This window comes from Pelophylax lessonae (assembly GCF_965119305.1).
Source record: "Pelophylax lessonae genome assembly, chromosome: 1".
In the NCBI taxonomy this organism is placed as follows: Eukaryota; Metazoa; Chordata; class Amphibia; order Anura; family Ranidae; genus Pelophylax; species Pelophylax lessonae.
Genome location: NC_138768.1, coordinates 82,001,366 through 82,026,179, shown reverse-complemented (window position 1 = coordinate 82,026,179; position 24,814 = coordinate 82,001,366). Strand labels below are relative to the sequence as shown.

At 44.1% G+C, this 24,814-nt stretch overlaps 1 protein-coding gene across 2 annotated transcripts in view; it reads left to right on the top strand.

Annotated features, from left to right (window-relative positions):
• Positions 1–24,814, top strand: part of RICTOR (RPTOR independent companion of MTOR complex 2) — a 270,400-nt gene that overhangs the window by 140,826 nt on the left and 104,760 nt on the right. For both annotated transcript variants that reach the window (XM_082264794.1, XM_082264793.1), the window contains exons 9-11: positions 665–732; positions 18,676–18,743; positions 20,841–20,923. In XM_082264794.1, the coding sequence (XP_082120920.1) occupies positions 665–732; positions 18,676–18,743; positions 20,841–20,923 (219 nt within the window). The remainder of the gene's footprint in view (positions 1–664; positions 733–18,675; positions 18,744–20,840; positions 20,924–24,814) is intronic.

Below are 24,814 nucleotides of genomic sequence, written 5' to 3'. Positions count from 1 at the left end.
GGGAAGGAGGGGGTGGGGGGGAGCTGCGACAAACTGAGCCCCCCCCCCCCCCCCCCCAAAGGTGCCAAATGTGGCAGCAGAGGGGGGGGGAGGAGGCGGGCAAGCGGTGCTTCTCCTTTTGGGTGGAGCTTTGCTTTAAGCTGGCCATAGACGGTTCAAATCTCAGCCGGGTCAGCAGAGACCGGCTGAGATTCAAACCGTGTTTGGGCAGGCTGGTTGTACCCAAGTTGATCAATCGATCAACTTGGGTACAACCAGCCTGTTGGATTTTTTGGATTTTAACCAACGGCCATAGGTGCTGACAATAATCACTGTGTATTCTAGCCGGGATGGCTCCCCTTCCAGGAGAACACAATAGCCCCCCTAGAGGAATTCCCCCATCACCACTGATTGTGTTGATGGGGGAATCAAGTGATTTTTTTCTCTGCAACCATCTATGACCAGCTTTAGTGAATTGACCATAGTGTGAATTCCAGTGGAAACAATGAATACTGCAGTGTGATTGGGTAGGAGGTCCAGCTTTGACTCCTGCACAGGTTGTGATGGTGTTACATAACTGGCAACACTTGGGAAAACCAGGAGCTATAGAAAATGCTGCATAATCTTGCATAAATGGTTCTGTTCACCTTATAAAACATTCTAATTCTTTTTTATTTTTCTTTAGCAAATTTTAGCGCCATACACAGACTTTCACTACAGGCACAATCCAGACACAGCCGAAGGACAGCTCAAGTAAGTGCATGCAGTTTTTCTTACTCAATTACCATGTTTATAAAGTAGTATATTATGCTACATATATGCGGAGTTCCCTGAACAGTTCCCACCTATCACTATCCTTGTGGAGCTGACAGTTCAGTATCCATAATAGGCCTTGTGCACACTGGACTTTTTTACAGCTGCTTCTAGGGTTGTCTGGTGGTCTATTTTTCCAGACTTTAAACGCCCCTCCATGTTAGCCTATGTATCCATGCACACATAGACTTTTAGTAGCTTTTAGAGGCAGGAAAAAAACCCACTGCCAGTGCGTCTAGGAGCAGCAGATTTTGGGCAGAAAAATTGCTTGATGCTACTAGAAGCTGCTAAACGCGCCTAAATGCCAGTGCTTGAGCATGAATGCATTTCAATGGTGACAATAAATTATTTATTCTGGCCAAGTACATGAATTAACGGCCAAGTGCTTGACGCCTGTAAAAGCTGCTAAAAGCTTGCAAAAGTTTTAGACACTTTTACAAAACGCTGCTGACTTCTTGGAGAGTTAAAAAAAAAAACATCTGTGTGCATGAGGCCTTATAGGCATATACAATTTTGGTAGAAACCATCAAATGCAAAGGTCATGGAGAGAACCCTCACTAACATGGGAACAAACAGCAAGTTGTAATGACCCGGCAAGGTGATTTTTCTACATCAGACCTTGTATAAAGAAATCATAATAAAAATAGCAATTGCACTCATTTTATTATGATTGTGTGCCATAAATGATTTTGGCAGCTTTTTTTTTCCAGATTAGTTTTGCTGCTGCATTTTGGATGGGTTTTGCAGCTATAAACATTTCACCTTTTAACAAAAAATAATACACTCACTTTTTTGCAAGTAAAAAAATTATCATTTACTATTTTTTGTTTTAAGAGCCTGAAAAGCATTGTGGTCAGTCAAATCACTGGTGCCATGCAGGTCTCCTGCCAACTGGCAGAGTAAGCTGTCTGCCTGTGCATCTTACAGCCAGCAGTGTTAATTTTGGCATCGAAGTTTGATTTTGTTTTAGCTATAGTCTTTTGACTAAAATGCCATTTTAGTTTTAGTCCCATTTTAGTCATCCGCAATTGATTTAGTTTTAGTCATAGTCTTTGACTAAAATGCCATTTTTAGTTTTAGTCCCATTTTAGTCATCGTATTTTAGTCGACTAAACTCTCCATTGCATTTTAGTCGAATAAAATAATTTTAGTCAACTAAAATCGAATGTGTTTAGTTAAATTGTAATGCATTATTTAAGCATTTTTATAGAATTTCCAAACTCGTTATATACTCTTGTTGTAAAAATCTATTAAAATGTTATTATTTATGGTATTAATGTTTGAGCATACTACAGACACCTATTTAGCCATTGTGATATATAAGTTATATATCACAATGGCTAAATCTGTGTAGTGCATGTTCCAACCTTAAAACCTGATTTACTCCTGGAGTAAAAAAAATCTAATATCATGTTATTATAAATGGTATTAAGGTTTGAACAAACTCACAGATACAGATTTAGCCACTCTAGATGGTGGTTTGAGGAGGCCTGTAATGCTGCAGAGTACTGGATGGTGGTCTCAGGTCTGAGGGATGGCCTGTAATGCACAGTGCTCTGGATGCCGCCATGCCTGTGGTCAGAGGAGGCCTGTAATGCTGCAGAGTGCTGGATGGTGGTCTCAGGTCTGAGGGATGGCCTGTAATGCACAGTGCTCTGGATGCGGCCATTCCTGTGGGCACTGGTCAGAGGAGGCCTGAAATGCTGCACAGTGCTGAATGGTGATCTCAGGTCTGAAGGATGACCTGTAATGCACAGTGCTGCTCTGGTCTCTGGCAGCCGTGGATGGTGCACACAGTCGCTTCAACTCGCTTGCTTGCTGGGAGCAGAAGAAGGCTAAGCTCAGTGAAAACCAGAAGTTAGTAAACATCCCTGCCTCACATTCTTTTCCTGTTTTCGTTCGTCAAAGAAAACATATTTGATTTTTGCCAGCGGACAAAAATGTGCTGTACTTTTTGTTTAGTTTTCGTCACTGTAAAAATACCACGGACGAAAACATTGACGAAAACGTTTTTGTTGAGGAAATTAAAACTGACAGGAGGAACCAATGAACCACTATAATGCTCAACAGCACCGTGGTAGTTCATTGAGAACTACAAGCAGAGAGCCGCAAAGGCTTGTAGTTAGTTCATTCACAGGGATCTGTGAACCAAAGATGCGTCTGCGTGGGCGTAGCACCGCACGGCTGCGCTGTCTTTAAATTGTGGCAGTGAGTACAGGAGAAGATCTCACTGCCACAAGGAGGGAGGGGAACGGGGGGAGAGGGATTTGATGCTGAACATGTTACATCCTAAATATGAGTGTAACATGTTCAGAAAGGTGAACCTATCCTTTAAGAGTTAGCAGCTCTTTTAAACATTGTTTTATGTTTCTTTCCTCCATTTATTGTGCTTACACTGATTATAAAAAAAAAAAAATATATATATATATATATATCCACCCCCAAATGGGTTCAGAATGGGGAGTTGGGCCCCTTTCTCTTGAGTGATCCGATCAGACCCATCTCTGTTTTTCAGGCAGACCTGGTCGATTAGTCTATGCATTCCTATGGACAGACAAGTGTAAATGAAATTGTGTTTCCGACTTGTGCCCGTTCACACCCACCTACCTACATCTAGGTCCATTGGTAAAAAGTGGGCTAAAGGGGACTTTCCTGGTATCATACTCAAAGATTTACAGCTACATATATGTAAAAATTTACAAATTTTATTAAAGCCTAAAAAAGGGACATTTATGGTTTACAAAACATACATACAGAAAAGGGGAGAAAATATATATATATATATATATATATATATATATATATATATATATATATATATATATATATATATATATATATATATATATATATATATATATATATATATATAACCAACAAGTTACTGGTGACAATTCAAAGTTGTTTGACAAGTAAGGTCCTCTTTATTTGAGTGTGGGGCTACTGGTGCCACCGCTTAGATCCTTGCCCGACATGTTTCGCTATACAAAGCTTCTTCAGGGGAGGAAGAACACGATAAAGGTAACATTACTGTCAAACATCAGTACAAATAGTTATTCATAAATGCATACAGACATAGATATTTTGAGAGCGTTACTATAAGTGACAGCCCAGTCCAAGGCCCAATCCCACATAACCCATGCGCAGTGCTCCAGGTGGCTAGATAGAAAGATGGAAAAAGTGTGTGGCATGCAAAAAACGTCTCCCCGGCGAGTGTGGGGGCTCATTTTTAAATATACTGTCATTAAAGAAATGTATTGCTGCTCTACTATGGTAGGAAATTATACATCGAGTGATAATCAGCCGGTGAGCAAAGAAAAAGGGGGTGTAGTTCCTCCACTTATTATTGACATATTTTAATATGTGTGTGTATATATATATATATATATATATATATATATATATATATATATATATATATATACATACATACAGTGGGTACGGAAAGTATTCAGACCCCCTTAAATTTTTCACTCTTTGTTATATTGCAGCCATTTGCTAAAATCATTTAAGTTCATTCTTCTTCCTCATGAATGTACACATAGCACCCCATACTGACAGAAAAACACAGAATTGTTGACATTGTTGCAGATTTATTAAAAAAGAAAAACTGAAATAGCACATGGTCCTAAGTATTCAGACCCTTTGCTCAGTATTTAGTAGAAGCCCCCTTTTGATCTAATACAGCCAGGAGTCTTTTTGGGAAAGATGCAACAAGTCTTTCACACCTGGATTTGGGGATCCTCTGCCATTCCTCCTTGCAGATCCTCTCCAGTTCTGTCAGGTTGGATGGTAAACGTTGGTGGACAGCCATTTTTAGGTCTCTCCAGAGATGCTCAATTGGGTTTAAGTCAGGGCTCTGGCTGGGCCATTCAAGAACAGTCACGGAGTTGTTGTGAAGCCACTCCTTCGTTATTTTAGCTGTGTGCTTAGGGTCATTGTCTTGTTGGAAGGTAAACCTTCGGCCCAGTCTGAGGTCCAGAGCACTCTGGAGAAGGTTTTTGTCCAGGATATCCCTGTACTTGGCCGCATTCATCTTTCCCTCGATTGCAACCAGTCGTCCTGTCCCTGCAGCTGAAAAACACCCCCACAGCATGATGCTGCCACCACCATGCTTCACTGTTGGGACTGTATTGGACAGGTGATGAGCAGTGCCTGGTTTTCTCCACACATACCGCTTAGAATTAAGGCCAAAAAGTTCTATTTTGGTCTCATCAGACCAGAGAATCTTATTTCTCACCATCTTGGAGTCCTTCAGGTGTTTTTTTAGCAAACTCCATGCGGGCTTTCATGTGTCTTACACTGAGGAGAGGCTTCCGTCGGGCCACTCTGCCATAAAGCCCCGACTGGTGGAGGGCTGCAGTGATGGTTGACTTTCTACAACTTTCTCCCATCTCCTGACTGCATCTCTGGAGCTCAGCCACAGTGATCTTTGGGTTCTTCTTTACCTCTCTCACCAAGGCTCTTCTCCCCCGATAGCTCAGTTTGGCCGGACGGCCAGCTCTAGGAAGGGTTCTGGTCGTCCCAAACGTTTTCCATTTGAGGATTATGGAGGCCACTGTGCTCTTAGGAACCTTAAGTGCAGCAGAAATCTTTTTGTAACCTTGGCCAGATCTGTGCCTTGCCACAATTCTGTCTCTGAGCTCTTCAGGCAGTTCCTTTGACCTCATGATTCTCATTTGCTCTGACATGCATTGTGATCTGGAAGGTATTATATAGACAGGTGTGTGGCTTTCCTAATCAAGTCCAATCAGTATAATCAAACACAGCTGGACTCAAATGAAGGTGTAGAACCATCTCAAGGATGATCAGAAGAAATGGAAAGCACCTGAGTTAAATATATGAGTGTCACAGCAAAGGGTCTGAATACTTAGGACCATGTGATGTCAATTTTTCTTTTTTAATAAATCTGCAACAATGTCAACAATTCTGTGTTTTTCTGTCAGTATGGGGTGCTATGTGTACATTCATGAGGAAGAAGAATGAACTTAAATGATTTTAGCAAATGGCTGCAATATAACAAAGAGTGAAAAATTTAAGGGGGTCTGAATACTTTCCGTACCCACTGTATATGTATAGAATTATGTAATAGGTGCCGCCATATCACAATCTTTCAAGATAAATCTACCAGTTAACTTGTCACTCAGTGGTTACATATGGATGTAGAGGAGATGGAGATGGACCAAAATGGTAACACTATGCTTGTTTTAAATTGGCTAAAAAAAGGGGGGGGGGGGGGTAAAAAATACAGGTGGTCAGGTAAAAGGTAAAACGATTTAAATGTCAATTAGAATGGATTTTCTATCGGGGTAAGAGGAGGATAATAATTGTCATGTATGGTTACCTTTAATTTATATCGCTGAGCGCAGGTTCCTGTATAACTTCAGGACTTGATATGGCCCCAAACATTGGCCCAAATCTATAGATCAAAATTTAATTAGGAATAAAATAAAAAAATGCTTTAAATAGGGTCCTAAATAACCTCCTGGAAATATCCGTCTGATAGCCATATAGTGTGTTACCTTGCAGTGCTGCCGCCAAACATCCATCTCCTCTGCCGCCATTGCGGCGTGTGTGTGTTAAAAAGCCCCAACCCAGAAGTCGTCAGCTCCGGCTGGAGATGATGTATTTCCGGGTCCGGTCTCCAAACTGGCACATGCCCACTGCTACAAGTAGGAGCTCCACAGTACTCGTGGGCTCCCGGAAGCTGCAAGTGAGGGCGGAAGTGCATGAGTGCACCTCCGCTCACTTGCCCAGAGACCGCATCACTCGCAGGAAGACGAGCCACTGCGCCATCTAAAGGCCAATTGGATAATCCGCGCCTGGGAAGGGGGTACCGAAGCTGGGACATAGTGCCACAAATGAACACTCTCAAAGACCCATACATATATAGATCACTATCATCAATTGCGGTACAAAAGTTTACAAAAGCATTTGACATTTTACATATATGGTTGATACCATTTATATTCTTTCTTAGTTTTGTTGTTTTGCCCTCAAATGGGATTAGACATCTTAAACAATTATAATGATAAATCCCTAGAGGATATCAACATAATTTTCATACTCAGAAGAAATTTGATTATTGCTGAAAAAGACACAGTGTGTACTGTGTGTTTTTTCTAAAATCATATAATTTGGGATGTAGGTATCTATTAGAAACTATATTTAAAATAATAGAGCACAATCAAAACAAAGTATACATCTAGGTCCAAACTGGTCTGCTAAAAAAAAAAAATGAAAGGCGATCCATCCGTTTCAGATAGGGTTGCCACCTCATTCCTTTAAACCCAAACACATATTAATTACACAGGTTCTGTGGCTGATTAAGGTGGTAAATAAACTAAATGCCTCATCTGCATTAAATTAGCCTCAGCACCTATGGAATTATTATGTCTTCAGGTTTAAAGGGATGGGGTGGTAACCCTAGTATCAGAGGTAATCGGGTGTAAACAGCGGAGTCTTTACTCCTGGCCACCCATACAGCTGAGCGGGCTCTGTCTGTGTCCACTCTGCAGAAGCCAAGGATGTTTCATCAGCCTGCTCTGCTCCAATCAGCAGAGGATCTGTGAGCTGATCCGAGTGGAATCTGCCCCATGTAAAAGGAGCCTTGGTGTTCAGTTTCTCAGCCAGTGGGCACTGTTAGGGGCACAAGTAAACCTGTCACTAGGGTAATTAAAATATACATGTGATAAGGGCATATGTGTCAGTACAATAAAACCCTCAGTATTTCCAGAGAAAAAAACTGCCTATAGGCAGTTATATAAATCTCAAGCTTACTTGTAAAAGACAAGTGGCTTTAAAGTTAAAACTCCAGGCAAATGGCTAAATAAACAAACTAAATACATAAATGAGAGCTGTTTTACCAAAGGGGTTGATTTACTAAAGCTGGAGATTGAAAATCGGCTTCCAGGTTTTTTTTGTCAAAGCTTAATTAAGCTGAAGTTAGAAGCTGATTGGCTACCGTGCACAGCTGCACCAGATTTTGCACACTCCAGTTTTAGTAAATCAACCACACAGGGTTTGTATTTACAGTGTCTCACAAAAGTGAGTACACCCTCACATTTGTGTAACTATTTTATTATATATTTTCATGTGACAACACTGAAGAAATGACACCTTGCTACAATGTAAAGTAGTGAGTGTACAGCTTGTATAACAGTGTAAATTTGGCAGCAAAAGTGAGTACACCCCTAAGTGAAAATATCCAAATTGGGCCCAAAGTGTCAATATTTTGTGTGACCACCATTATTTTCCAGCACTGCCTTAACTCTTGGGCATGGAGTTCACCAGAGCTTCTGTATGTGCATCCAGTTCTGTAGTCCAAAAAAGTATACCGTGATATCCATGCCATCATCCCCATAGAGCAAAAGAAAAACGCAAAACCAAGGACCAAGAGAGGTCCCAAAAAAGCGGGACTATATCGGCATGTATATGGTTGTAGGGATACAGACACAACACCACTATATAAAAAACATATTCGTTTTATTGTGCAAAAAGATAAAAAACAATTATGACATCACATAGCAACAAACATATGAAAGATAAAAGAGTAGTACATGGATCCGTGTGTGTAAAGATTACTTGAAATTGATAACAGAGTACCACACCAACGGATCTCATTGTATATGCAGTCTAACGGCCCCTGGGTAAGCCAACGCGTTTCGCAATTAAAGCTTCAGCAGGGCATTACAAAGACCAGGTAGATGCTGCACTGAAGAAATATGAAGAAATATACATTACAATCAAAATATTACATCTGCATCAAATTGCATCAATACATAATTATATGATTGTGCTGACCTTAGAATAAGATAGGCAGGATGAAGAAACACTTCTTTTTGTGACCTGTCAAAGAAAAAATGTAGTATACTGTATATCATGCTATACAGTATAGTTGCAGCTCATTTTATGTGGGAAAGACGATCAGATTTCTACATAAATGCATTTCTGATCATATCTCCTACATAAACACAGGATAGATCAACACACCTATTGGGACCTCTCTTGGTCCTTGGTTTTGCCTTTTTCTTTTGCATCCAGTTCTGCCAGACTGCACAGCCAGCATGGAAGCCTGACCTTTTTTTTTTTTTTTTTTACTACAGTTAAAGTGGTAGTATACTCCACTTTTTACCTTTTACCTACATGTAGGCCTATAATAAGGCTTACCTGTAGGTATAATTAATATCTCCTAAACCTGCAAGGTTTAGGAGATATTCGCCCTGCATGCAGCCGCTGAAACCAGCGACGCATGTGCTCTGAAGGTGCGATGCATACTAGCTCATTATACAAGTATACAACCGCGTTAAGTAATACAACTAGGTCTTGTTGCTGTCCCCAGCCTGTGATTGGACAGTGAATGAGATGCAGCAGACTGATGAGCACACCAGCCTCTCTCTGCTACTCAGTTTTTTTTTTCTGCCTAGTCAGGGACTAGGACTACCTAGTTCCTTGCTGGGATCACTGGTCCTGGCACTTTTTTCTTTTTAGATTGATTTCTTTTCTCCTGGATTTTTTCCAGTGAGATCTACAATCAACTGCCAGACTGGGTGACGGCCTGGATAATCTAGATCCAGTGGTAACCCCAGTCTGGCCAGAGAGCGTGCACAGACCTCAGCTCTGCGCTAGGTCGGCTGCGACATAGCCACACCGGCCTGCAAGTTAAACGCCCCGTGAGGTCGCATACAACCAGGTCTCAGCCCGAGTCACAGTGTTCCTCCTGGCCGACAGCCCCCATTTAGATGAAGAGGAGGTTCTGTCTATAGCGGTGCCCGCTTGGTTCCTGGTATTGTAACTGTCCCCCCTCTCCCCCTGGAGGGTTTTGGGGTGGACGTGGGCCCCTCCCTGGGTTCCCCTCCTTTCCGTTAGGCATCCCCCTCTTCAGTCAGGTGGTGCCTGTGGGCCATCTCGCCCCCCATCTGCCCGCTGGGGCTGTGGGGTGGCCTGGTCAACCACCTAGGGTGGTGGTAGTGTGTTGTTCTGGCGATGCAGGGAGGGGGGTTGCGCAGCTGGAGACCAGGCAATCGGCTGTGAGGGGGCTTCACCTCGTGGGGGCTCCCGCCAGGGCCCCCCCTTCTTGCCAGTGCCCTTTCTCTAAAGCCTAGGGATCTCTCCTGGGTGCGTCGTGGTGCCACCATTTTCTTGTAGCCTGTGTGCCTAATCCACATCGGCCATATTTGTGCAGTCCAGGGCCCATTTGCTATTGAAAATAGCAGGGACCATGACAGTGGAGCCCTCCTGGCGGCGATTACGGGCGTTGGGAGCCCCTCCTCATCCCCTGGTTGCAGACTCCTGGATCTTTTCATTTCCTGATCGCCGTTCGTGCAGTGCAGATTCTCTTGGTAGCTGCGATGCCTGGTTTCTATAGGGTGTGGAGTCTGGTTGGTTCCTCTCTCTACTGAGGATCGATTGGTGCTCTGTGGCTGGCAACCGGGTGGGCTGCCAAGCAGTGGGGGTTGTCCCTTAGCAGTGTTTTACACTTTTTTTGTGCGGTTCCCCCTGGGTACTCATGGAGTCTTTGGAGCACATCTCCCCACCTGATCGCCTCTCTGAGGCTGCGGGGCCCTCCGGGTCCCATCCATCCATCGATTCACTGACGGCGGTCCTGGAGTCCTTGTTGTCCCAGGTGGTGGTGGCTTTTGGGCGATGGGCTGGCAAAAAGCGCTCCCTGCCTCATCTGTCTTATCAGATCCTGAACCTGATTCGGCCCCTGCAGACGTGGGTCACCCTGCTGGGTCTGCGACCACGCGCCCTGATTCCTCAGTGCGGATTCCTCCACTTCTGCAACCGCCCTTACAAGCCTTCCAGAGCAGAAAAGATGTTCCCTTTCCCCTCCTATTTTGACAGAATTGTCACTAAATAGTGGGAAGAACAAAGTGTCCCTTTGGAGTCCCTAAGCGATTTACTAAGCGATAACCCTATGAGGAGTCCCTTCTTAAGAAGTGGACTGTTCCACTGGTGGTGGACCCTCCGGTTTCCAGATTAAACAGGGCAACCATGATACTGGTTGAAGAGTCTCCGGCCTTTAAGGACAAGGCTGACAGGAAGCCAAAGGCTGTGGCTCTCAATATGTACACCCTGGCTGGTTTGGCACTGAGGCCGATATTCACTATTGCTTGGTGTCGCAGACGCTGACTGAATGGGCTAGGCTTTTGCGTCATGTCCTGGAGGGGGAGTAGCTCCCCGGCCTTTGCTGAGCTGGCAGACCAGCTGGTCCAGGGGCTGCAGTTTATATATGATGTCTCTTTGCTGAAGAGACATCATAAAGGGGATGTGGCTCCCCTAGTGGCTCTGATCTCTATTTCAGCAGTGGTTCTTTGGCATGTCTTTTGGCTCAGTTGCTGGTCTGTGGACCAGACTTCTAAAAAGGCCTTGTCTGATGTTACCTTTCAAGGAGATCGCCTGTTTGGTGTTACCCTGGATGACACCATTAAAGGTCTCACAGGGGGGAAGAGTACCTTTCTCCCGCAGGCTACTAAGGGCAAGGACCGTCGTTGTAGACATGGGCCCTCCTCCTCGGCTCATAAGAATTTTTTTCGTGCCTCAGGGTCGACTGTCAAGTGATCAGACCTGTTCGGGGGTTCCCTGGGGGATCCAAGTGAACTGCAAGAGTGGGCTTTTCCAGACCCGTAGACAAGGCCCCATCAGCATGAAGGTGCGCCCTCACCCATATTTGGGGTAAGGAGAAAGTCTTTGCTGCTTCCCGGACCCATAAACTCCCCTGGTACAAGTTAGGGGAGTCCACAAGGTCATTTGTTCCGGCTACAAGATCGAGTTTGGTTCTTACCTTCCAGTAAGGTTCTTCCTTCCAACGTGTGACTGTCCCTGGTCCACTTACAGGCTCTTTTTGGGGCGGTGAAAATCTTTTTACTTTAAAGGGTGATGGTCCCGGTTCCGACTTTGGAACATTTTCAGGGATTTTACTCAAACCTGTTTACAGTCCCCAGGAAGAAAGGCAAGGTGCAGCCAATTGTGATCCTCAAGGCACTGAACTGCTTTGTGCGGGTGCAGAAGTTAAGAATGAAGCCTGTTCGCACGTGGTGGCTTCCCTGCATCAGGGGGGTTTTTCTTGCTTCCATTGATATTAAGCACGATTACCTTCGCTTTCCACTATTTGTCGGCCTCCAGCACTTCCTCCGCTTTGCCATGGGAGGCGTGAATTTACCCTTTGGTCTCGCCTCTTCTCCTCGGGTCTTCATGAAAGTGTTGGCCCCGGTGCTAGCATTGTTACGCCAATGGGGATCGCGTTACTTGGAATAACGAAACCTCAACCCACACTGTACTTGTGGACTTCCGTCAGTATACGGCTTCCCCCCAGTCGTGAACATAGATATCAGGTTTTCCAGCCGCCCCCATACAAAGCTAGCCGACAACTTTGCTTGTACTGTCATCTTCTATTTCATTGAACAGTTTCACACTCAATTTATACACACATGAGCACATCCCCCTCCTGATCATATTACCACACACAGGTCAGGGGTGGCCTGATTACGTTATCATATGAGGATGAAATTTTATACAGAAATAGAATTAACCTGAACTAATTTTCTAGCCATCTGGACAGTGCAATGTGTAAGTTCATTAACATTTAACAATGGAACAGACAGGCTTAACAGAATACATATTCTGAATTTGTAGAAGTCTCCTCTTCTTCTAGGGTCCCCCTACTGGCGTTCCTGTCTTGCCCCCTGAGTGCCATTGTAGCAAGCGGCTTTAAATGGGAGCGTCTTTGTCCCCGAGCAAGCTCTCTCTGTCTTTAAGACACACGTAGTGTGGCTCAGCCCTGCCCCATGCTCCCTCCTCACTTTCTGTTATTGACAGCAGCGGGAGCCAAGGGGGTATTGTAAGGGATGTTAGAGTCTACTCACTTGGTAGCATGTTGCATTTTACACCCAAAATATGGGTGTAACAGGTTACTAAAGGTGAACTTTTTTAACCACTTCAGCTCCGGAAGGTTTTATCCCCCTAAAGTGGTTGTAAACTCCCCGTTTACACTTCAGCTCTTTCTAATCAGCCTAAAGAAAGCAATAGATTGGTGCCTGTAAAAGATTACTTGTATAATCTTCCTGTAATTCTTCCTGTAAAATTTGATGACGTCTTGATGACGTCATCGGCACATCCCCAGTTTGTCATTCAATTCACGGCACGATATGTGTGCCGTTTCAGTAAGAAAAGAATGCCTGGTCTCCCTGTATGTGTGAAAACGGCACAGCTATGAAGTCTTGCGATTAGCTTCCTTATCTCACAGGGGGAGTGAACAAGAGAGGTCACACAGGGGGAGGGGGATTGAAAAACTGCAGCATCCTCATTACACTTAGAGCATTTGTAATCAAAGTCAAGCAATGTAATTAAATTAAAAAGGGTGGCAGAAATGGAAGACACTATTGCGCAGGCTAAAGATACCCACCACAAATATTACACGACCTGGGCTTCCTGGATACACTTCACGACACTTCCTGACTTTCAGACATTGACCACCACATCCTAGATGCTAGCTAATGTCATGTCGGGTTCGGGACGCTTCGGACATACTTTCCCGTCAACCACTGACTACATCTTGGGTCGAGTCCCTCCCACCAATGCCACGGGCTTCATGTCTCCCTTCTGAGTATCTCTTCCCTCGCTCTCTCTTTTTTCTCTTTTTCTTTCTATCTAGCGTCCTCTCCTCTTGTCTCTCCCCCTCCCCCCCCCTCCCAGATGCTCCCCTGTTCCCCCCCAAGCCGCAGGGCCGACCACGCTCATGGGCCAGAACACTTAACTCCACCGACCCCTCCAGTGGATTTCTTCGGAATTCCCAGCCCCAAGACGACCTACACACCATTAATGGTTGCCCCCTGTGCCCGGACACAGCGTGTTCTCCTCTGGGGGTGTCCGGACATGTGGGGGGAGCCACCACTGCCCTTGAAGGTGCCTTGTTCGTTGCACACCCAACCGAGGTGGAGGTTGCAATTGGTTCATGTTTATATGTTCTCCCCATGGTCCTACACCAAGGGAATGGGGAACAAGATTATCCTCACCTCCTTGAACGGTTTACAATGTCTATCGTACGATGATCTTGTACATTCCTACACTTCACTGTATGATTGAGTCGTGGTTTGTTCACTCACCCTATTTTCTGTGCATTTTATTGCTGTTTCTCCTGTTTTTTCTTTTCGATGATCTTTGTATTGCTTTGTATTGCTTAAAAGTGATGTTCACTTCTTGTCATTCCATTTTAACACAATAAAATGTTTTGGAAAAAAAAAAAATTAAATTAAATTAAAGTGCAGTAAGGGCGGAAATGACGTCCGCAGGGGGAGCAGAAAGCAGGAGATGACCTGATGCGGCCGAGAGCAGGAAGAAGGAAAAAATTTTTTACTTAAAAATAAAGGTATTTTAAGAAGGTTATGATTGAAATATTTTATGTGTAATGTATTAATATTGTAAGTCCTTTTATTACATTCTAAAAGATTGATTTTTATAGCTGAGTTTTCTTCCTCTTTAATGACCAGGCCATTTTTTGCGATTCGGCACGGCGTCAATTTAACGGAAAATTGCACAGTCATGTGACACTTTACCCAAATACAATGGATATCCTTTTGTTTCCCACAAATAGAGCTTTCTTTTGGTGGTATTTGATCACCTCTGCGGTTTTTAGATTTTGAGCTCTAAACAAAAAAAAAGAGCGACAGTTTAAATAAAAAACACAATGTTTTTTACTTTCTGCTATAAAACATTCCCAATAAAAAAAATTTAAAAAAAAATCAAAGTTTTTATTTATCAGTTTAGGCCAGTTTGTGTTCTGCTACATATTTATACAAAAAAATCCCCCCGAAAAATATATACAAAAAAATCCCAAAAAGCATATTTTAATAGGTTTGCGCAAAAGTTTTAGCATTTGCCAACTATGGGATAGATTTTTGGACTTTTCATTTTTTTTTTATTCCGAATGATGGCAATCTGCGATTTTTAGCGGGACTGCGACGTTGCAGCAGACAGATCGGACCACTAACTGACATTTTTGACACTTTCTGGGGGCCATTGACATTAATACAGTAATCAGTGCCAAATAATATGCACTGTTACTGTATAAATGACACTGGCAGGGAAGGGGTTAACACTGGGGTGATCAAAGGGGTTAATGTATGCCTAAATATGCTTACTGACTGGGGGGGGGGGGGGGCAGGGCTCGGTGACAGGCACAGGGAGATTGGTAAGCTGAAACTTCTGATCTCTCTCTGCCTGTGTGACAGAAGACTCACCTGCTTTGTTTACATAAGCAGGTGGGTCTTCTGTCGGTTTCTCTGACGATTGCAGGAGGCCGACGGCAATCGCCGCCACTCCTCCCGCTGCTTGCCCCCCGCTGTATCTAAACACAGAGGGAGCGTGGCTCCAGCAGGACATGTGCGCTGCCAAGATCGCGTGCATGAAATCACATAGATATACATGATTTTGCGCAGCTGAGCCGCCCTGACGCAGTATATCTGTGGTGAGCAGTCGGCAACTGGTTAAGCTATGTTGTCAGTGCTCTGCTGTGTTAGGAACAGTTTTGACTAGTAATTAAGAATTTCTTGGTACATCAGATAATTTATCGCCTTCAGTACTGTGAATCCTCACCATGAGGTGTTGCCTTGTCATTAAATGTGGCACACAGCTGATGAGGTGTTAGAGACCATGTTAACACAACATTTATCTTCCAAGCCTCTGTTCAGAAACATACACTGCTGACTTTTACGAGAAAGATATAACGGTATCTACGGTAACTACCCATGCAATTCATACATACAAAGAAACTGAAACAAATAAGTTGAGAAATTACACTTGTGTTCATAAGTTTACATACCCTGGCAGAATTTATGATTTCTTGGCCATTTTTCAGAGAATATGAATGCTAACACAAAAAAACTTTTCTTTCACTCATGGTTAGTGTTTGGCTGAAGCCATTTATTCTCAGTCAACTGTGTGTACTCTTTTTAAATCCTAATGACAACAGAAACTACCCAAATGACCCTGATCAAAAGTTTACATACCCCAGTTCTTAATACCGTGTATTCCCCCTCTTTAAAGAGGAAGTAAACCCTCCTCAGGAAGTTGTACCTATAGGTAAGCCTATGATAAGGCTTACCTATAGGTACTGTAAATATCTCCTAAACATGTAAGGTTTAGGAGATATTTACCTTTAATGCAGCCAGTGACGTCACTGGCGCATGCGCTATGAAGGAACGGCTGATCGTGCCGTTCCTTCAGAGCCCCGTGCCGTGACCGTCGGCTCCCGCGCGCGTGCGCGGGAGTGACGTCACCGCGGCTCCGGCCAATCAGATGGCCGGATGCCGCGATCCCGGAAGACGGGCGACTGAACATGTCGCTCGTCATACAGGTAAGAGAGCGGCACGGCGGGGGCTCGTTCTAAGGTAAGTATTTCATAATGAGCTAGTATGCGATGCATACTAGCTCATTGTGTCTTTCTCTTGCAGGTTGTAAGAAAAAAAAAATTTTTTTGAACGAGTGTACAACCTCTCTAACATCAATGACCGCTTCAAGTATTTTGTGGTATTACATGGAATACACGGTATTAAGAGCTGGGGTATGTAAATCATAAATTCTGCCAGGGTATGTAAACTTATGAGCACAACTGTAAGTTATGTGTAAGTTGTATGTAATAAAAAGGAATGACACAGGGAAAAGGTATTGAACACGCTAACGTCAGCTTCAAGATGCCTCCTGTATGGAGAAACTTGTCGCATGCATTGATCAGGTGTGATTTTGGCCCATTCTTCCACACAAACAGTCTTAATCTTGAAGGTTCCTTGGGCCTCTTCTATGAACTCTGATCTTTAGTTCTTTCCATAGATTTTCTATTGGATTCAAGTCAGGTGATTGGCTGGGCCATTCTAGCAGCTTTATTTTCTTTCTTTGAAACCAATTGAGAGTTTCCTTGGCTTTGAGTTTGGGATCATTATCTTGCTGAAGTAGATGGTGGTAGATGGCAGCATTTTTCTTTATCAAGAATGTTTTGGTACATTTTTCCAATCATCCTTCCTTCAATGACATGAAGTTTGCCAGTACTGTATGCTGAAAAACTGCCCCACACCATGATGTTCCCACCTCCAAACTACCACTGTTGGTATGGTGTTTCTGGGGTGATGTGCAGTGCCATTTGACCTCCAAACATGGTGTATATTATGGCATCCACAGAGTTCAATTTTGGTCTCATCTGACCAGACTATATTCTTCCAGTATTTCATAGGCTTGTCTAAATGTTGTGCAGCAAACTTTAAACAAGCTTCAGCATGCTTTTTCTTCAGCAATGGAGTCTTGCATGGTGAGAGTGTATACAGGCCATGGCAGCTGAGTGCATTATTATTGTTTTTTTTTAAACCATTGTACCTGCTAATTCCAGGTTGTTCTGAAGCTCTCCTTAAGCGGTTCTTGGCTCTTGGATAACTCTTCTGATAATTATTTTCACACCTCTTATAGAAATCTTGCAAGGAGCACCTGGTGGCCAGTTTCTGGTGAAATGATGTTCTTTCCACTTACGGATTATGGCCCCAACAGTACTCACTAGGATGTTCAGGAGTTTAGAAATCCTTCATTAACCAATGTCGTCAGTATTAAAACGCCATGGTGTGAACGGAGCTTAATGTTTTCATTTCTTCTTCTTGTGTATTCCATCAGCATGGTGCAGTAGTGTTGACCTATGCAGGGCTGAGTGATGGTTGTTAAAAGTGGAATGGCTTCAAGTGCATTACTGTTGGGCCCTGATTCACACTTCTTAATTATTGTTTCGTAAACCTCAGACATTGAATATGAACAAAGCATATCCCTCTATAGTGTGTACTTGTCTCAATTAGGAGCACCAAGTGTCACTTTTGTCTGCTGTTTCCTTCCTCTATCAGCATGAATCACTTCTGACAAGTTTTCCTGACACCAAGAAAAGGTGACAGGGGAGGGATCTCAAGCTGACTGACAGCCTTAACTCTGTTGCTGTGTGTGTCCCTTCCCTCCAATCAGCTTTCAGATCTCTCCTCTTCAGCTCTCCGTCCCCTGCTTTTCAGAGCTAAGAGATTCTGTGTAAATTCTACATTTTGTATCTGTTTATCTACATCTGTCTTTCCCCTACTTCCATTCAAATTATGTAGGAGAATTTGATTTCTGTGAATCATCTGAGGCCAGTCACTTTACTTCACTTCACTTTAAATTAGTGTGAAACAGCACATAAATTGCATCAATTTTGCTTTAAGATATTTTTTGTCTCCAAAGTTGCAGAAAGGAAGCACAGAGATAAGAGCAGTGACATTAATTTTAATGGAATTGATCCCATTGTACATGTGTTTAACTGCACTAAAAATCTGTACCTGTAGCTGAAAATCCATCTGAAATGGAGCCTTGTTTATATATGTTTAGTTCATTTTCAGGGTATTATCTTGTAATAATTATCCATGCTATAAAAAGCTTGGCTCATTCAATGCAACCCTACGGGACCTAACCTTCTTTCAAATTAGTTTGTCCCACTTCAGAGTTTGACTTCTGCAGTGCAGGCAGAAGTACAATGTATGAATGAATAAAAATAGGTATATAAATTATCAAATGGAAAAACCTAAGCAAGCATGACCTTATGTAAATAAAGCACGCTAAGTTGCATTACCTGTATCCGTCTACAATGTAACCGATTCATTTTTACTGGTTAATCTTGAGCTGACGAGATAAAATGTTATATGATATCAATATTCAATATATAGTTTACCTGACTAAATAAAATATATTTTTAAAGTGTTTTTTTACTCCTAAATGCAATTAATGAAAAAAATATAGCTGAACCTGCTATACCTTCCCTTTTTATCCTGGTAACATACCTGTGCTATGTGAATTAAGGGTAACATTGGTTGTTCTGTGTTTCTTTTTCAGAGAGGACCGAGAGGCCAGATTCCAGGCAAGCAAACTGGGGATTGTAGCAGCATTCCGATCATGGGCAGGTTAGTACGAGTTACTCTAACTTTCACTTGACTGTAATAGCTGCTCCTAGATGTGGTTTTTCAAAGTATAACATGTTACATCTTGTCTTTTCTTCCTGACTTGTCTGCTCTCTTTCATCCCTCGTCATTGTTATCCCCTCACTGAGCCTCATTTATCTAAATGTCTAATGGCACAGATATTTTGGATAATTTGTGTTGCCTGTGGCAGACATTGATGTTCTTCCTTTAAAAGTAAACCTCAGAGAATTGAAATTTTAAGTTGCCATTGCTAACTTGATTTTAGAGCATATGTTAAAGTGGTTGTATCCCCACCGAAAAAAAAAAAGAAAACCCTGCAGGACAAAGGCATAATGAGCTAGTATGCATCACATACTAGCTCATTATGAAATACTTACCTTAGAACGAAGCCCCGACAAGGTCGCCCGGACACAGCTGAGGGAGCTGACATGTTCCCATGGCGTCTCTTCTGGGTTCGGCCGCTCCGGCGCTGTGAGTGGCTGGAGTCACGATGATGTCACTCCCGCGCAGTGCGGGAGTCACTTTCTGGCAAGGAGCCGGAAAAGAGCTCTGGATTTTTGGTTGATATCCTGTCTCTATTTTTTACAATAAACCTATGATTAAAATTTTAGACCCTTCACTTCTTTGTAAGTGGGCAAACTTACAAAATCTGTGGGGATCAAATATCTATTTCCCCCACTGTGTGTGTGTATATATATTTATTATTTGAAAAATAAAAACGAAGTATCTATACCTGATGATCAAGTCTAATAGAATAAAATATGAAAAATCTCATAGAATACTAAACAGTGACAAAATATATATGTACAAGAGGATCTATAGAGCGTCTCAAATCTTGTCAACCAATCTGTGTTAGATATGTGTGGAAACATTCCAATATAAATATCCAATCGTGTAAGTTCATACATTATCCATTTCCATTGTGCATATTATTCTATCCAATTTTCATAAGCAATACTAGAAGATTTGCAAGATTTAAACCTGCAGTTTAAAAGTCTAGAAGACCCCAGATCCCTCCTCTACCCTTAAAAGCATTAGATCGGTGTGATCAAATGCTTTTCATTTTTAAAAATGGCTCTGTTTACATCCGGGTTAACTAAACAATCTCATGTAAGGTCATTGCTCCTAGTTTCCTATATCATAGAGGAGATCAAAGCCATCCTGGTCTTTGTTTGCCTCTATGATCAGCAGACAGAAGCGGTGGGACAGCTTGTTGAAGCTGCAGAAGTGGGGGGCGACGTCTCCTCCTGCTGCTTCTAAAAGCAATCCAGTGGCTAGTTAGAGAGCCAACCGCCAGCTCTAAAAAAAAATGTGGCGGGGTGATGCCTGCCTGAAGTTTAGCGACATATGAATACGTCGCTGGTCGGCAAGTGGTTAAGCTGGCCAACTGCGCCAAAGTAATCCCTGTCTGCTCTTCAAAGCAATAGAAGAGTACCAACAAAGTCATCCATGGCTGTTAAAATGCGTGGCTCTATGCTATTTTAGTCAAATGTTTGCATTTTAGCCTATTGCCCAAATACAAAATGGTGTCTTCAGCTGAAAATTAACTGTGTGTATGTGTGTGTGTATACATATATATATATATATATATATATATATATATATATATATATATATATATTGAAAAGCAGCTGCTACTATATTTAACTATAAAACACTTTAATCGATACTGTAATTTACACAATTCAGTTATTTCAAATTTATCTCCGTCTAGTAGTGAAAACTCAGCTGTGCACTTCTGACACTTGGATTGATGCAGAAATATATAGTTTTATACCCCTGCAGGCAGAACTTAAAGTGAGAGATCACCTTTTCATACTGTGCTTATGAACTTACTGAACCTAAACACTTATCTATATCATGATCTTATGCTCATGTGAGCAGTTGATGGCCTTTAACCTGCTGGAAAAGAATGTTAAGAGACACCAAACTATTTGCGTTTACTCTTATTTGTTTTCAGCTGGCTGTTGGAATGCAGTTGTGTTATAAATCATTTGTCAAGTCTTTGCTAATAGACACACTTTCATCTGTAATGCTGATATCCCCTGTCATTGACGTCTATGTTGTTATCCTTCTTAGGTATCATTAGCCTATGCAAGCCTGGGAATTCTGGCATCCAGTCTCTGATTGGAGTTCTTTGTATACCAAACATGGAAATACGGGTATGTTATTGATGTTTGCTGAAAGACATCACCACTTTCATTCTCTATTGTTCAACATTCTGTGTCTTAAAGTTGAAAGTATAACCTCCCTGTCACACACAGTTTTCACTGTCTCTGGTCCTGTTATGTGCATTTTATGGGGTTGAGCTTAGCTGGGGTTTGTGTGGGGTTTTAAAGTGGAAGTAAACCCTCCTATCGTTTTCAGCCAAGGAAGCTGCCATCTGGCCTCTGTTAAATTTATAACTGCCATAATGCTGCACATTTAATAAGTTATGACACCAGCCATTTGATGGTTCGACAGTTTGGTTGAGGGTACAACCAATGGGAGTGTTACATTTCTGGCACATAACTGTTTTTTTTAAATCATAACTTTTTTTATATGTGCATCTCATTAAATTAGAATAGCATCAAAAAGTTAATTTCTCTTTCTTTCATTGACGGACACAGCTCCTGATATTCATAACCATTGGGTTATACTGCCACATACAGGAGTAGGACACTAGGCAGAAGAGAATTCTGGCTACACCCATGGGCAGTCCCAGGGGGTATACTCCCTCTCTCTGCTATAGCCACTCAGTTTTTTTTTCTGCCTAGCCAGGAGTAAGACCCTATTTCCTTGCTGGGATCTTTGGTCCTGGCAAAATTTTATAGATGGAACATTTTTTTTATCCTGGATTTTTCCTGTGAGATCTACAATCAACTGCCGAACTGGGCGACGGGTTGGATAATCTAGATCCAGTGGTCACCCCAGTCTGGCTAGCGAGGGCTAGGTGGGCCGCAACATAACCCCACTGAACGGGGGCTGGATTGTGAGTTAAACACCTCGCGAGGTCGGATACGACTGGGTCTCGGCCCGAGTCACAGCGTTTCTCCTGGCCGACAGCCCCCCATTTCGATGGAGAGGGGTTCTGTCTGAAATGGTGCCCACCTTGTTCCTGGTATGGCGATTAGCTGTCCCCCCTCTCCCCCTGGAGGGGTTTGTGGTGGACGTGGGCCCTTCCTTGGGACAATCGGACCCCCCGGATTCCCCCCTTCCCATCTGGCTCCCCCCGTTATCTGTTCCCATCCTACCCCCCCCCCCCCAAATAGGTTGGGGCTGTTTGGGTGGTCTGATCCACCATTTGGGGTGGGGGCAGGGCGCTATGCTGGTGTTGGGGGCCGGGGGGGCTGCGCTGCCAGCGACCGGACGATCGACTCTGCGGGGCCAACATTTTGTTGTAGCCTGCGTGTTTCTATACATGGCAGCCATGTTTGTGTAATCCAACAGCTGTTTTGTTGTGGTTTGCCATTGGAAATGGCAGCGGCCATGACAGTGGAGCCCTGTGGGGGGGCGATTTCGGCGGTAGGAGCCTCTCCTCATCCCCTGGTGCTGACTCCTGGATCATTTTACTTCCTGATCGCCGCATGTATAGTGCAGATTCTCCTGGTGGTTGCAGATGCCTGTTTTTGTGGGTGGGGAGACTGGTGGGGTTCTCTCCCTCTCTGCCGAGGATCGCTTGGTGCTTTGTGCCTTGCGTCCGGGTGGTGTTGCCAGCACGGTGGGGGTTTTCCCTTAGCAGTGTTTTACACTTTTTGTGGGGTCCCCCTTGTGACTCATGGAGTCTTTGGAGCACATTTCCCCACGTGATCCCCTCTCTGAGGCTGCGGGGCCCTCCGGGTCCCAAACCATCAATCCATGCATGCACTGACGGTGGTCCTGGAGTCCCTTGTGTCCCGGGTGGAGGTGGCTTGCGGGCGACAGGCTAGCAAAAAAGCGCCCCCTGCCTCACCTGTCTCATCAGATCGTAAATCTGATTCAGCCGCTGCAGATGTGGGTCACCCTGCTGGGTCTGCAACCACGCGCCGGGAATCTGATTGCTGAGGATAATTCCTCCACGTCTGCGACCGTGCACGAAAAGGCACCGGTGAATGCACTGATTGTATCTGAAGACCCTGAAGATGGAGGACGCAGCGGCTTTGGCACTCACAAGCCATCCAAAGCGGCAAACGTGGTTCCTTTCGCTGCCTATTTAGACAGAATTGTCGCTAAAGAATGGGGACGTCCAAATTGTCCCCGTGGGGTCCCTAGGCACTTTCCTAGGCGTTACCCCTATGAGGAGTCCCCTCTTAAGAAGTGGACTGTGCCACCGGTGGTGGATCCTCCGGTTTCGAGATTTAACAAGACAACCCTGCTATCGGTTGAAGAGTCCCCAGCCTTTAAGGATCCGGCTGACCGGAAGGCAAAGTCTGTGGCCCACACTATGTGCACTCAGCAATGAGGCCATTATTAACCATTGCCCTAGTGTCCAAAACTCTGACTGAGTGAGCTAAAGCCCCGTACACACGTACCGATTGTCGGCCGTAAATATTCGGCCGACGACCGTTCGGCCGATTGTAGGCTTGTTAGTATGATGCTTCCGACAGCCGACAGCGCATTTTTGGCCGAACAGAATCGGGTGTGCAGGCATTAAAATTTTTGTTGGCCGTCACCAGAACGGCCGATTGTTCGCCAGTCAGTACAGATTTCGGCCGACAGACAGCAGATTAGCAAGACTGGGCATGCTCCGAAAAGAAAAAAGACAAGGAAAGTTAACCATCACATGACATCACTTCTGCAGTCGGCTGTTGTTAGCAGACAAAATTCGTGTGCAGTCTTTTGCAGTTTTCAGCAGACACGACAGCCCTGGACAAAAGACGGCCGATCAGTACGTGTGTACGGGGCTTAAGTTTTTACGCCGTGACCTGGAGGGGAAACCGCTCCCCCTGCCTTTCCCGAGCTGGCAGACCAGCTGGTCCAGGGGCTGCAGTTTATCTGTGATGCCTTTTTGGATGCGGCTCCCCTGATGGCTCGTCTCTCTGTTTTGGCAGTGCTCCTTCGGCATGTCTTTTGGCTCAAGTGCTGGTCTGCAGATCAGACTTCAAAAAAGGCCTTGACTGATTTTCCTTTTCAAGGAGTTCGCCTGTTTGGAGCTACCCTGGATGACATCATTAAAGGCCTCATCAGGGAAGAGTACTTTTCTTCTACAGGATACGAAGGGCAAAGAACCTTGTCGTAGACGTGGTGTCAAGGTCTTACTTTGCCCACCTGTTGGCAGCCATCTTGGACATCTGCAGACTGCTGCCTCTCATAGACTCTGATTGCATCATCACTCGCCTGCTGCCTGGGCGTGGCACAGTGATGATGCTGCATACCTGACTATATCTATCGTCTGATGGGTTGCAGTCCTTGCCCTTGTGTTTGTGCTCCAAGGTGAATAACTGCTAGCAGTCTTATGTTCTCCATGTATGACCAAGCTTGGCTGACAATTTTCCTGGCTCTCGACCCGGCATCAGCAGATGACCTGCTTCTGGACTTGACCCCGCCTTAGATAACTACCCGCTTCTGGACTTAACCTCGGCTTGTTCCTGCTGCCACTTCCTCACTCTTGCTGTGCGTTTATTGTTCTTTGCTCCTGTAAACTGCTTTATTTTACCTGCATCCCTGTGTGGTCTGGTTTCCTGTCACCCTGACAGTATAATACAAGGGCTATGAATCCTGACGATGCAGTTGCTCCTGTGCTCCCCATGCTGGTTACCAGGCTCCATCAACGAGATCACCTTTTGGGTCAGTTTGCTCAGGCGTTGCAGACGTTGCTTGCATGCACAGCGCACCTCGCTCCTGGCGCTGCTAGGCCGGTGGTTCATCCTGTTGTTGCACCCGCTGATGCTCCTGTTGCCGCTCCTGCAGCTGGAGTCGCTGTTACCAGAGGGATGACTGGTTCAGCCCCCGTCCCGCAGCGTTGAAGAGAGTCAGTGTCGTGGCTTCCTAAACCAAGTGGGAATTTATTATGAGATGGTTCCTCGGGCGTTTCCTTCTGACACGTCCAATGTGTGCTTCCTAATCTTGTTGCCCTCTTTGCTCTCGGAAAAGGC